This window comes from Maylandia zebra, linkage group LG20 (genome assembly GCF_041146795.1).
Source record: "Maylandia zebra isolate NMK-2024a linkage group LG20, Mzebra_GT3a, whole genome shotgun sequence".
In the NCBI taxonomy this organism is placed as follows: Eukaryota; Metazoa; Chordata; class Actinopteri; order Cichliformes; family Cichlidae; genus Maylandia; species Maylandia zebra.
In genome coordinates, this window is record NC_135186.1 from 5,162,930 (window position 1) to 5,177,642 (window position 14,713).

At 40.1% G+C, this 14,713-nt stretch overlaps 1 protein-coding gene across 25 annotated transcripts in view; it reads left to right on the forward strand.

Annotated features, from left to right (window-relative positions):
* Nucleotides 1–14,713, forward strand: part of kif1b (kinesin family member 1B) — a 66,813-nt gene that overhangs the window by 19,495 nt on the left and 32,605 nt on the right. For 13 of the 25 annotated variants that reach the window (XM_024806450.2, XM_076878282.1, XM_076878291.1 and 10 more), the window contains exons 3-15: nt 8,002–8,078; nt 8,175–8,354; nt 8,995–9,063; nt 9,455–9,633; nt 10,299–10,410; nt 11,427–11,504; nt 11,617–11,682; nt 11,864–11,881; nt 12,223–12,298; nt 12,689–12,767; nt 12,850–12,992; nt 13,610–13,651; nt 14,120–14,194. In XM_024806450.2, coding sequence (XP_024662218.2) covers nt 8,002–8,078; nt 8,175–8,354; nt 8,995–9,063; nt 9,455–9,633; nt 10,299–10,410; nt 11,427–11,504; nt 11,617–11,682; nt 11,864–11,881; nt 12,223–12,298; nt 12,689–12,767; nt 12,850–12,992; nt 13,610–13,651; nt 14,120–14,194 — 1,194 coding nt within the window. The remainder of the gene's footprint in view (nt 1–8,001; nt 8,079–8,174; nt 8,355–8,994; nt 9,064–9,454; nt 9,634–10,298; nt 10,411–11,426; nt 11,505–11,616; nt 11,683–11,863; nt 11,882–12,222; nt 12,299–12,688; nt 12,768–12,849; nt 12,993–13,609; nt 13,652–14,119; nt 14,195–14,713) is intronic. The other 12 variants (XM_076878283.1, XM_076878289.1, XM_076878295.1 and 9 more) reach the window with 6 other exon arrangements.

Sequence of the window (14,713 nt, forward strand, 5' to 3'; positions counted from 1 at the left end):
ATGCATTGAAAGCTTGACTTTTAGAGCATCAGTTAAATAAAACATGCTTTTGAATGGAGCGCTGTTGTTTTACATTTGCTTTTAAGCCAACTTCAGTCACTTTCCAATGAAAACACTGAGAGTATATATTTTTCTGAATGCTTTTTCTTCCCTAAAAAAAGAGAGGGGGGGATAGGGCAGTGTGAAAAGGGTCATTGTCACAGAGGGGACTCGGCGCATAGAGCCTTGTCATAACAGATTACCTAATGTGTTTTGCAGGCTCAAACCCTGCATGCAATACCCTGCATTCAGTGCTTTGTTCAAGTGTCTTCCTGTGCCTTTTTTCCTCTCTCCTCTCACCCAGCAGAAGAATGACGTGATCGGACTTCTTAGTAGAAGCTGAGATGCATTTAGTGCCTTCCTTTAAAGTTCCAGCAGTGCCTCTGAAGTACACTCATCTGATCAAATGAAAATGTGTGATTCTTTCATGAATAGAAAGTTTGTTGTAGTTTGTCTGAGTCAGTGACCGTGATATAGATTGTTTTAAAGGGTCATGTCTCCTTGTAAGAAAAACTCAGCTCGCTGCTTGGAAAGTTACGTATTTTTTTTTCTGGCAGAAGTATTTAACAGAGGCATATTGATTTGCTGTGTCGATATTTTTTTAATTAAAGGCCACCTGGCAACCCACCCTGACCTTACATGAACGTCACTGTATCCAAAGGGGGTAATCAAGGTGTAAGTTTCTATTTTGGAGATGTTGTATGTGCTGTGTTGTGGCTGCGACAAGCTCAGCTGTTTGCAAATGTGCGCTGCAGTGCTCAGACACTACTTTTAGCCCTCAGCTTTAAGCCGCATCCAGCGACAACTCTGTCACCTGTGCCGCAGCCCTGGTAACCAAGCCATCAAACACACTCTCCTAAATACACTGGATGCAACACGCAGAGAATTTCTGTGGCCAGCTCAGCATGTACCTCATCCAAACTTGAGTCTTGCTACTTGAGAGTGAACAGCTATATTAGCGTTACTGTGGCACTGCTCACATCGTTGGTTCATGTCAACAGCTGTTTCGCTTCACCATTCATCCACAAACTGACACAGGTGGGAGGCTGTAGTTTGAAATAAGTGTACACAACATTTTCTATTTCTCATACAATACCTCACACTTTTTACCAAAAGGAATAATTGTGTTGTAGCATGAAGCAGCTGTGATTCTTATCCATACTGCAAGAACCAGACGTTGAAGTGTCACTTGACAACGGTGACCTTAAATGGAGATTTAATCTTTTAAGTGATTATACTTACCTTTTCCCTCAAGTCTTCTGTATAGAAAATGAATGATACTCTGCTCTTCATGTGTCATAACTGCAGGCAATGGGAAGTAGGCCGGACTCAGGTAAAAGTTTTCTCAAATTCCCGGTAAGCAACTGAAGCAACTACCAATGAAAGCGAAGATTACCGCTAATTGACATATGACCTGGTAGTACAATAGAGGGTCACCTAGGCAACCAGAGCTTGGGGTGTGTGCAAGCGACCAGCCGTCAGCTTCAAAGTGATGTATGACAAATGAATCTCTTCCAGTGTGAGCACAGCTGAATGCTTAATTTGTGGATTTGCCATTTCATCCGTTTGTGTATGTATTTGCCTGTGAAGGCGAGTTTTCAGCCAAGGCTAACATGCTTCTGTGCAGCGCGTCGAGCAACGTGTGATGCTTTGCATCGATCAAATGTTGATTGATTGAAAAGTGGACTGGAACAGGGAAGGAAGCGACAGCAGAGCTCACCAGGAATGATGCAAAAAAAACAAACAAACCCTAAACTGTGTGTTGTATGTTGCTATAACAACTCAGTTTCCCTCTGGGATCAATAAAGTTCCTCTGCTCTGATCTCAATTCAGTGCTGGCTGCATCTGTGTAAAACATACCAGCTGTGGACGTAGAGGATGCAGCAGTTTCACTGTCAGACTTTGTTGCTGTAATGTTTTAGTTTACCCTCTCTGTCTCTCTGGCTTTTTATACCAATGCAGGGTGTTTCTTGGGGGGGTTGTTTGTTTTTTAGATGGCAGAGGGGGAGAGGGAGACAGATTAGGTTTTAAGCGGCATTTCTAATCAGCACCATGATCCACATTATCAGATTATGTTATTGGGAGAAATTCCATTATTGAAACAACAATTTTTAATTGACTTGCTTCCATCTTGTATTTTACATATTAACTAGCAGAGAAGAAAATCATTCTAGACCCAGAGCTCTACCAAAGCAGAAAATTATTTTCTGACATGGGGTTTGTTTTGGTGAGGTTCCATTATTGTTTTGGGCACCTAGATGTAATCTCTAGAAATAAAAACATCCAGTGACGGTGAATTGCAATCCATTTAAAAATGATTACTATGGCCTTCAATATTTAATAATAAGTAAGAAGCTGGGCGCTAATGCTGTACGCTGAATTTTAAATGTTTCTCTCAGCTGCTATTACAAATGGATTTTCTATCACTAAAAGTAATTTGCCTGTGAAGTTACATTTCATGAGATTATTTAATTAGTAGTTAAGTGCACATGGTTTTGGTTCAACTGGTGTAACCAACATTTGTATTTAGTGGAAAAGAGCAGTCTGTACTCTTGTGAGTAAATATGAATTGAATGTTTGAAGTGATATTATTCAGAAGTGAACATCACACAGATGCGCTTGGATATGCACACAGAGACCCCAGGGATGCTATTTAAATTCCTGTCTTGTTCAAAGAAGCACGTGTTGTCATTCCAGCTGTGCACAGATATTCTCTGGGTTCCTTTAACTTCACCCATTTGTTTCTCTTTCAAAGTTTCCATATGCATTCACCCTAATGTCTTCACCCCCTTCCTGTGATCCCAGATAGTCATCGATCAGCTTCACTTAGCAGTCGGCGTATCCTTAGAGGGTTACTGGAAGAGAGAGAGGTCGATTTTGTTCAGCCATTTTAGACTCTGGCTGTTAGCGTCAGGTGAAAAGGGCTAGCTTTTAGTCTCCATCTGGTGCTTGGAGACCTCCTAACAACCTAATTACTGAGGGGTTTTTTTTCTTTCCTGGTTGGATTATAGACCCCATATTGAGCACTGTAGCACAAAATGTCTGCTGGCAACAACCAGCTGAGGTTGATGTCAGGATGTGGTTAGTTAACTGCTGTTCACCCTGAGGGCTTGTGGAGGGCTTGCATCCTATCAATCCTAAATTCCTAGGAGCTGAAAATGTAAAACCGTAGCATTTCGGAAGAGCAAACAGATGAATGTGCCACACAATAGCTTTTGTTTGTCTACGTTTCTCAGTCTTAAGAGAATTTTGACTCCTTTTGAGTACCTCATATGTGTAGATTTGCATGTCATCTGTTAATGTAATGGATGTTTAGTGCTTACCGACGGCGGGATGGTAAACAGTGCCTTATTGAGCCTGACATTATAAGTGGCCTAAAGTCTGCAGTGCCGCCCTCATGTTGGTTGTTAAGATGTGCAAAGGATTTAAACCTGGAAATCAGTGTTTGATAAATGACTGTAATTATCCATAAACTTGAATTTTAAGAATGTCTAAATAGTTTGCGAGGGCAATAACGGCGAACGCTCGAGACGAGAGAAAAGAGGACGAGATGTGCTGCATCCTCCACGTCTGTGCCCAGTTTGAGTTGTTATGGCAACCAGAATCTGGTCCTATACCTGTTGCCATGGATGAAAAAGACGGAATGATGACGTTGCTTATGAGGCAGCAGGATGCGTTTGCCATTTCAAGTTCAGGATGTGACTGTGGCTGAATATTAAGTGGGGGGTACTATAAGTATTATTTATTTCAGTCAGGACTTGTGACTTTTACTAAGTGTGAATCCCTGTTCATGTGCTTTATGAGATGTGCAGGTGTAGGCATGTCATGCTAGAGTGTAAGGGCACTGTTTTGTGATTGACTGATCAGATATATATCAGATGGTGAGGATAAAACTCTCCACATTCTGCCCGTCAAATGCAACAATTTGACACATGCATGTGACACACCAGCCCAACCTTTCTACTCCTGGTAGATACAAGTACCACGACTTTGCGTATTTTCCACAGTCACATCCTGATTGATTGCAGCTATCAATCAAATATTGATGTTAAATGTATAGGTTGTACTCCTGATTGTGAGAAGAAAGGAGAGAATGATAAATCCACACAATTTAAGAATTGTTGCCTTTCGTTTTGGAAAAACAATTAACACAGAAGTGTGGTATGAAAAGAATATGTAGAATATTCAGGCATGGAAAGTTTTTGCTGCTGGACGTTTTCTGATTGGATTAAAGCACAACTACATCTATATAGTTTTGGGGATTATTTTATTTTTAAGACTCAGATTATTATAAATTTCATATATATTATGTATAGTAGCTGATCTCAAAACAAATGTGCCATTATGTCTACATTATGTATATGTGTTCATTGTTATTTCTAAATAAATGTTGCTAAACAATTTTTAGTACAGTGGCACTTTGGGATCACTGGAATGTGTTCTTGTTTACAGATATGCATACATTTTCAACAAACTGTAACTAATAGTGCCTGTAGCTGATTAGCTTGTCTTAAACTGTTAATAAGTAGTCTGCAAAGAAGTAGAACAATATATTTAAAATAAAAAATCATTTGTTTGGTGTTTATGAACAGCAAGTTTCTTAATATACACCGTGATAATGAACATAAAAAGAATGGCACGATAAAATTACACACATGTCTGTGTTTTTATGCCTGAGCGAAGCAAACGAGACCCACAGGCCTGCGTTTGTGCTAGTCATTATAATAATGACAAATGAAATAAAACCACATAACCAGAATAATTTGCAGTCCACTCTTCCACTCGGTTAACAAAAATCAAAAATAATTGTCACAGGAAATAAAGTCATTCAGTCCTTAAAAGGTTTCCTGTTATGCTTTTCAGTTAGACATAATGCCACTTTTTAATTTCCACTTATTTTTAAACAAAATTGGGATATGTGCTATTGTTAGTGTTAATGTGTCCAAAGCAGAGAAGTCTAACTTAAAAATACAACCAATAAATCTCAATTTGGATTTATTAATTTGATCCTTAAATCTCTGTGGCATCGGACAAAACACCTGTTATGCTTGAGTAGCACTGATCTTTGTCTCTCTTGGTTCCCTGTACCCTCACAATCGGACTCTGCTTTATTCATTCAACCAATTTAAACAAAACAGATTTTTTTAGTTCTCGGTATTGCAGCATGCCACCACACTGTGTGCAGAGGAACAGCCTGAAATGTGAGCACGCAAAGAAGACGCACAAACAAAACTGCTATTTTATTTTTATTTTTTTTAAACAGGAAATCTTCTAAACAATGGGCACAGCTTATTTCGGTGCCCATTGGACTTGTTCTTGTTCCTCCATCTGTCTTAGCTGTTCTTGAATGTAGCACAGAGCCTCCCAGCTGTTAATAGACTCCAGTGCTACCTGGCTAGCTAGCAAAAGCACCATTAGCAAACACCATTTGCTAACATAAATTCACAAACTGCTGCAAAGCAACAAAAAACAAATCAAACTTGTTGGCGTAGCAAGCATGAAATATCTTGAACTCCAAATAGTTTGCTGTTAGCTTCCTCCATGCTGTGTAAGCTCTCTTTCTAGGACCTAGTGCACCCCTGGTCACACACAGCACAGCAAACCAAACCTAGAATAACTTATATTTGAATAAAATAGATGGCTCCCTGTTGTCACAGTACCACAGACACCCAACCCAGCTATTTCAGTCAGTATCAAACCAATATCATGAACAAATATTAGAGTGGTGTGGGGTTTTTTTTCTTTTTACTTCTTTCAACACAATGTGTAAATAAAAGCCAGACTGTGAATATGTAACCGTTGCCATTGGTATCCTTTATGTGCAGATGCAGCACTAGTTAGAGCCCCATTTTTGAAGGTGTGGGTATCTTGACCTCAGAACACCTTTACAGGCTCTTACAGAAGAGACCCACTCTTATGACACACTGATGACACCACATGGGTGAACCAGCTCTCCTTTCTGGGAGCAATGTTGTGAGCTATTGAATGAGATAATTGTACTACATGAGCATGATTCATATTAAGGAGCTGATCAATCTCCTAGTAGTTGCTACCATGTAGTGTCTTGTCCAAGATTGAACTTGGGAAGATTGAGAGAGTCCAAGATTAAAAAGCTTGTTTAATGCTGATTCCCTGTATGGTAGAGTTTGTCACCATCAGACTTCTGTCCTATAATAGGAATATCGCTGTCTAAATTCCCCCACATGTGGAACTCTCTCATCATGTTTCTGTTTTTAATGCTTAGTTGCCTCATTGACACTGAATCAGAGCTTAGGCTGCTTTCTCATTAATAGCCACTGTAGATTGTTCCAGGAAAGGCGAATAAGGGCACTGGTAACCTAAATCCCCCTTCATTTCTTCATCCCCAGTCTCCAATTTCCCTTTGGAGGCAGGTCAAAGTTGAAATTGGGATTTATTTAGCAGCCTGTCTCGCTGTATCCTCTTCCAGTGCCCAATATGGAAGCTGCTACTCTGCCTGCGCACCTTAACCTGTTCAAAGATTGTAGAGTGCACAGTCAAATGGATTATTTTTGCATGAATCTATATGAGCTTCAGTGAAATAGCTGCTGCTTTAATCATCATAGCATGAGGACATGCTGTGCTTTTCTGTCAGCCTGTGACCCATGGAGGACGATATGCTATCCCCGACTCTCCAGATCTCCTGCATTATTGATAAGCGCGCTGAAATCCTCTGAGCACACAAGGCACTCTGCTGGCGACATCTTGATGCAAAAGCCTCTCAAGCACCGTCATGTTGAGGAGCCAAACCTGGCTTTAATTTGCCCATTAGCACAGGGCATCACACAACGCTAATTATTCCTTTGTGACTGCTTCTGCAGACTTCCCTGGAAAGATTGAAAATGCTCTAAATACTTACGCTCACAGACTGTAGCATTCTTACTAAGGCGCAGATAGTTTTTTCCCTTTTGTCCTGCCTTCGGTTTCTGTTGTTGATCTGTTTGGACTGTTGCTAGGGCCTTGAGCACTCGCATTATTTTAGTCTCTCCAAACCCTTCTTTCACTAGCCTCTTTCTCACTCCTTCCTCTCCCACTTCCTCCTCACTTCTAAAGGTGGTGGTATGCATTTGTCTGCCTGGCCTGAGCAAAGTCTCTTGCTGCAGCCATGGCACAAAACAACTCTAATCCCTAAAGTTTAGTTTGTCTAAGAGGAGTGATTTCTGTGGTTATCTTATAGTAAATTAACATCCCGCTTTCTGCCTGTCACATATCCAGTGTGAAATCTAGTGCACTTGTCACCGGCAGTACCAACCAGCATGGTTGAGGAGTGTGACATGCCAGGCATGGCAGCAGATTTCTGTTCATTAAAAACTGTCCATGTGGCGACGGGGAATGGCTGAGTAGTGTTGAGCGAGAGCAGGTGAAGTGGTGTGATTGAAGTAGGCTGGTGTTTTTCATTCAAACTGTCATTTTGTAATGATGTCAATCTTAATGATGATGATTAAAACACTGGTTAAGGATAAACCATATGTGGCAGAGCTTGCTGCAACAGTTGCAGTTCTCAAAAAAAAAAGAAGCCAGCATCTCGTAGTCTGCCACTGTTTCATGTGACTTACATTGCCAAAAATATCTCTCTAATTGAGGAACAGGAACCTGAGGTAGCTGCTATTTGCCAACCAGGATCACATATATATATATCTTATCATTTGGGTCTATTTAGTAACTCCAATTTAAATTTACAGTCTTTGTTTATTTATTTACTTTAAAAAGAAATGTAGGAAAGACATGAGGGGAAAACATGAGGAATGCATGGTTATATATATTATTGAGCACAGAAGCTGCTTTTGGTTGAAGAAACACAACTAAAGAATTCTGTAGAAGACATCATAAACTAACTAAAGGCAGCTTTTTAAAATAACAGAACATGCGAGTAGTTTTTGTGTCACTTCAACTTTCAATCTAGAAAATATCAACCCCATTACTAATTTTGTTCCTCCTCCACAGCTATCCTCAACCCCAAAGCCCCAAAGGAACCAGCAAAGACCTTCAGTTTTGATTACTCCTATTGGTCTCATACCTCTGTGAGTTTTAACTCTAATCACTAAAAGCAAAGAAAATATGCAAATCTTATTGTGATGCTACATATATTTAAATATATTTTTCTCTTTTTATTGCAGCCCGATGACCCCTGCTTTGCCTCACAGAACCTTGTGTACAATGACATTGGAAAGGAAATGCTGCAGCATGCTTTTGAGGGTTATAACGTCTGCATCTTTGCTTATGGCCAGACAGGAGCTGGCAAATCCTACACCATGATGGGCAAGCAGGAGGAGGGGCAGGAAGGAATCATTCCCATGGTTTGTTCAACAAAACCTCATTCACCATTCACTGCACTGCAGAGACTAAGACAAATAATGCAATCCCTTGTCTTGTAGTCTGTTTACTATTCCTGCTCATTTAGAGCCTTGAATGTATAGTACAACTCGCAAACTGCTGAGTCCATTTAATCTACTAATTCTGTACACATCTTAGACCATCAGAGCTCTGGAAATATTACACGTAGTGCCTTGTTTATGATGAAAAGCCTGAAAAATATATGCATAACAGATTTTTTTTATACACTTAAATAATGTATGTAATGACAAAGGTGTCCTCTCCCAAAGCTTTGATCTGGCTCTTTCCCCTCCTTTGATCAGATTGTCAGATCTAATGGATAGAAAGTTTCTAAATTCACCTTTCAGAATATTTAAACAGTCTAAAATAGAAGAACTGAAACAACTTTAAGTCCTTTAAGCTGCAACCACACTGAAAGCAATTTAGAGCGGTGTGGAAAGTGAATGACATTTGGCCAAAGTTTACAATTTTAGGTTTTCAGGCTATAACTATTTAAATGTTTGCTTTATAAGAAGCCCACAGATCTCACACCTATTTATCGCCTCTTTTATATCTGCGGATGCCGTCATTTGAACTAAAATGCTTTTTTTCTTTGCCACTCAGCTGTGTGAAGATCTGTTTGAGAAGATCAATGAGGACGGCAACAAAGAGGAGCTCTCCTACTCAGTAGAGGTGAGTATCATTCTTCTTTGGTATCTGTAGTCCTCATGGTTCACCTCTGCCCCCAACTTTTTGTGTTCGCTGCTCTTTCCTGAGCATTTCCCAGACTTCAGTCACATACTGCATGGTTTTCTTTGCAAATCTCTGCCAGTAAAATTGGGAAAACAAAAGTGTGACTGTGAAGTTGAGGTGCGATTGTGATCCGGATAATTTCCCAAATCTGGGATAAATAAAGTATATCTTATGTTCTCTGACCTTAATATATGCATGCAAATACCTCCTCTTATATATATCAATAGTGACATTAATATATATTCTTTGTACAGAGCTGCACAATATTAGCTTAATATATTCAACCTGGAGCACCTGAAATTGCTCTCTGTACTTCTGAAATTGTTTCCAGGTCAGTTACATGGAGATCTACTGCGAGCGCGTCCGAGATTTGCTCAACCCCAAGAACAAAGGGAACCTACGAGTCCGAGAACACCCGCTGTTGGGTCCCTATGTAGAGGATCTGTCCAAGCTAGCTGTCACCTCCTACACAGACATCGCTGACCTGATGGATGCTGGCAACAAGGCCAGGTGAGCTAAGCCCTGAGATCATGCTGAGATCACAGGAAGGAGCGGGAGGGGCTAAAGTTGTGGCGACAGCTGTGGTGATCTGATAATCAACGGTCAGTCAGGTTGATAAAAGATAAAAATTAGCTTTGATTGAGGAAATGTTCTTGTATGACTCATTTGCAAGGGTTGAATTGTTAAACAGCAAGACAGCTCAGCCTTCACTGTGTTACCGCCTTAATTTTTTATTTTTATTTTTTTTTTAAATATAACCGCATGTCAAGCTTGACCTGGCAGGTAATGAGTATTTTTCAATGAAATGTGCGCGTGCACGAGGGCTCGTGTGAGGAGGAGTGAACCCTGCCATAATCTCACTGTGCTGACTTAGAAGGCTTATTTCTAGAACATGCCACGTAAAGCCCATATCTCCCCTGTGACTATCCCTCTAAGCACTCCTCATGTGTTTGTGTTTGGCGTCCTCGCGTTATTATCCACCTCCGCCGCACAAAGTAATCCTTTAGATTTACTTCACTCTAATAGGTGTAAAACCCACTGATGATAGCGCTAGTAATAGCCAAGACTAAGAATTAGGAATTAATTTTCCTTTAAAAGAATATTGTGTGGTTATTAAGGTGCTCAGAAATCATACTGTTTATTTCCTAACTGTGCCCATATGTGCTAAACTCCAGAACTGTGGCTGCTACCAACATGAACGAGACAAGCAGCAGGTCCCATGCTGTTTTCACCATTGTCTTCACTCAGAGGAAACACGACAGCGAGACGGACCTCTCCACAGAAAAGGTCAGAGCAGGAAAACAGTCGCCCTCTTTGTTTATAATTAGTTGGAAAACATTCACACTCAAATACACTTAAAGTTCCTTCCTTGTGTTTGTTAGAGATGAATTTCTTTATGCTGTTTTATTTAGACTGAAAAATGGGTTAAAAGCTTTCTTTGGTCCTTTAGTCTCCTGAAGTTAGTGGTCACAGGAGGCAGGGGAAAAAAAAAAAGAGAGAGAGCCATTTTAGATTTGACTTTTAGAATTTCCTCAGACTGTGGAGGAACAAAGACCGCTGTGTTACTGAAAACAATGCCTATTGTATGTGGCCACTCTGTTAGATTTTACACCCTTGCTCCATCTCACTTGACAGGAATGCCCCCAAATGCTTTGAATGTGTTCAACAATTCATTCTGCAGATTTTTATGGTGGGATTTAAACCATTAAACTGGAATTTGTCTCTGTTTTCTAAATGCAAAAATGCTAAATGCAAAAAAGTTTTGCATTTAGCATTGATTTCCTTTATAAATTATTTTCTAATGTGATTTGTGTGAATCTGCTGCTTGGCTCGGGAGCACCAGGCATACGTTTTCCTTGACATAAAAACTATAAATAAAGTGAAAGTGGAGCTTTCATTTTTTTACGTCATACCTCCAGCAGTGCTGTTTCTGTTGCAGTAATGGAACAGATCTTTTGTAATAGATTACACTGACAGAGCTATTTCTTCACCTCACCAGAGCTGGTCAAGTTTTATAGTGCGTGCTTTGTCGCTGATGCTCAGCTCATTACTGTGTCCAGGCTGTTCATAAGATGCTAACCTGTGTCATGCAGTAGCTTTGGTATGAGGAGTCTGTACATCATCCAAGTGCTGCACTGTGCTCCTATCTTTTTTTCTGATGTGGTCAACATTATGCAGAAATTTAGATTTGGCATTGGTGAAGCTAAGAGCTGTATTTTATTTATTTATTTTCTCTACCCACCCTATTAAATGCACATTATTATAGGCCTGATGCATCTAATGCATTTACTCCCTCCCTTTAGGTCAGTAAAATTAGTCTGGTAGACTTGGCAGGCAGTGAGCGAGCAGATTCAACTGGAGCTAAAGGTACCAGGCTAAAGGTAAGACTCCGATCTTCCCAAACACCTTGGAATCACATTAAAAAAAATGGCTTGTACAACCTGGAAATCTGTGTAATTTTATTCTGTTTTTGTTTTTTGTCTGTGCTTGCAGGAAGGAGCAAACATCAACAAGTCTCTCACCACGTTAGGAAAGGTTATCTCTGCCTTGGCTGAAGTGGTGAGTCTTACACTTGATTTTATTTCCTTTATTTCTCTCCTCCTCCTTCTTTGCAGTCGTTCTCTTATCCTCTACAACTTGACCCTACCTTCAAAAGGAATTCATGTTTGTAGCCTGGCATGCTGTAATGTCTGCCCTTCTGTTCTCTCTTCTCTTGTCCTTGTAATGCTTACTTGCACAGGATAATTGTACCAGCAAGGTAAACCCTTTCACAGCTAAACCACTAACCTGTCATTCATCCCATGAGACAGATTTGACAGCCTTTGGTCATGTGCAGCAATGAAGTTGCAGATATTTAGCTGTTATCAGTTTTATCACTTTAAACCTTAAACCCTCAATCCGTGCACAAGAGCAAATGCATGTCAAATTAACTCTCTCCTCATTTTACCTGACATATTGACCCTTACACATAAGGATCTTTTTTTTTTTTCTATTACAACATAATATTGCACAGCCTCCAGTCGTTTCCATAATTTCTACATCATTACATCAGCTCATTTTTACTCATATATTGATTTATTTATTTTTTGCTTACCGCAGAGCAAGAAGAAGAAGAAGAGTGATTTCATCCCATACAGGGACTCTGTTCTGACATGGCTGCTGAGGGAGAACCTCGGTATGGATATTAGTATCACTTGATTAATTGACGTTACTATGTGACAATAGTGGTTTGCCAGTAAATTACGTATGAAAAGCCAGAGAAATTCAGCCATTTGCATAATGGAATATGCTGTCAGGATTGAAAAAAGAAAAGACTTGAAATAGTCTACATTGCACTCAGGAAGTTTTAAGAAGAGCATAGTCGGCTCACCTCCTTGGTCCAGACGTGTCACAAAAAGTGCGCAGTGTATCTTAGATTTAGTCTAATGAAGCTCTTGATTACACAAAAAATTTATTTCATTTGACGAGCTTTTAAAAAGTGTTGTATTTTCATAGAAATTCTATGTGCCTTTGGTCATGTTTGGTCCTCAATGCTTATCTGACATCTCTACTGATCTTTTATCAGGTGGGAACTCCAGAACAGCCATGGTAGCTGCCCTCAGTCCTGCAGACATAAACTACGATGAAACCCTCAGCACTCTGCGGTAAGCTTTCTGTCCTGGAGGAAGATTGTGATTGTGATTGTTTGAATTACACTTAAAATTATTTGTTTTATTATGTTTTTAGCTATGCTGACCGCGCCAAGAACATCAAATGCAATGCTGTCATCAATGAGGATCCCAACAATAAGCTGGTGCGCGATCTGAAGGATGAAGTGGCCCGGCTGAAGGAACTGCTCCGTGCCCAGGGCCTGGGAGACATTCTGGACAGTGAGTTTTATGCTGTCTCAGCTGGTCGTATCTGCAGCCAGCGACCTTCTCTGTCAGGGCCCACCACAAACTGGCAACGTCTTCTATCTTCATTACTGTCTCGTTACTCTCAGCCATCTAACGTTTTCATCTCAGTGCTTGTACTTGTGGCTGGTACATCACTAAAAACAAAGAATGAAGCAGCTTTTAACAAGTTTACCTCAATAAAGGTTTATTATGCCTCAGTGCAGTCATGTATAGAACGTCAAATATGTAGTATATTTAAGGTTGTATGTGTTTGACTGATTGTTTGACAACACATGTAGTCACTCAAAACTGCACTAAAATATCATTTGCTATATGCAGGAGTAATGGCTCATAGCCTTGTCAATTAGATACATAATATACCCATTAATGACTTCTAATAGCTGAAGTGATGAATAACCTGACTACTTGCTAATGCCTGCATAGATCACGTCTAATAGCGTAGCACTTAGCAAAACATATCGTGACGTTTCTTCTCAGCTTTGTTATTGTTTATCCAGCCCCCCCAAAAAAACAACATAAAAAATATCTGTTCCTCCTATTCTACTGGTGCTGACCTCTGACCCTTCTCATCTTTTCCTGCTTCCCCTCAGTTGATCCTATGGGGGATGATTGTCCAGGAAGTGGAATCAAATGTGTGTATATGTGTGGTAGACTTGCACTGTATATCACTATTTGCCCTAATTATAGTAGCTAACATTGCTTATGAACCCCATTACCTGTATATTGAATCTGCTACCAGCTTTGCATGTAAGTGCCTTTGTTTTTTTTAAAAAAAGCAAAAGCTTAATAGAGTCCCAGAAATGCAAGGTTTCCATAGGTGTTCTTATAACTGGCAAGAGTAAGCATGGCAGTAGGTTAGCATGCTTTGCGCTTTATTGTTATTTTTTTGTTACGTTTTTCAGAATGACAGGGGGGGAGGCAGCTACTTACAGGCTCAGATCCATTTTAGAGTAGCCCTTTAGTTTTCCCTGGCCTCAAAATGCAAATGCATCGTTTCATAATAATGTCTCACTACCTATGACTCGCACTCTTTAAGCTTATTTTAATCCCGGTTATTCGTTCTGCTTTTTATTTTGTTTTCTTTCACTAATCATCCCCAGCAGGTGACGGTGCCCAAAGCTTTAAAATGCCCCTTCTGAGTTCTCAAACTGAGGCTCAGAGCTACAGACGGAAAGGTGCTTAATTTTTGTATTTCTATATAGAGGCACCAGAGGTGTTTGTGTAAAGATTTGACTAACTTTGTGCACTTTAGTAGTTAGTAGAGTGACTAGTTTGCTAGTGTGCTTTCTGTTGTATTCTCAAGCATCCCTAACATCTTAACCTTAAAAATGTTTCTGCACCATCTGATGTGCAGGGCAAATAGTTAACTAGCTCAAGCTATAGTTGGGTGTGTTTTTGGAGAAAAAAAGCCCATATCTCAAGAAAGTCATCATCCCCCAGAATATTTACCCTTTTCTAATATCACTTTGATTTAGTTTGGTCCTTAAAGAGCTCACTTGTGTGTTGCCTCAGAGGCCCTTGAGGTCATTATATTGACATGAGCTACCTGACCTTTGAGTGAGGCTGCTGTGGCTTTTGTTATGGCGGATGCTGTGTGCGTATGGCGCGTGTGCTGTGAATTAATCTAATCAACTCCAGGCTGAACTTTCTTTGCCAGCATGTGTCCACGTCTCTCCTCTGTCCTCCTGCTGGAC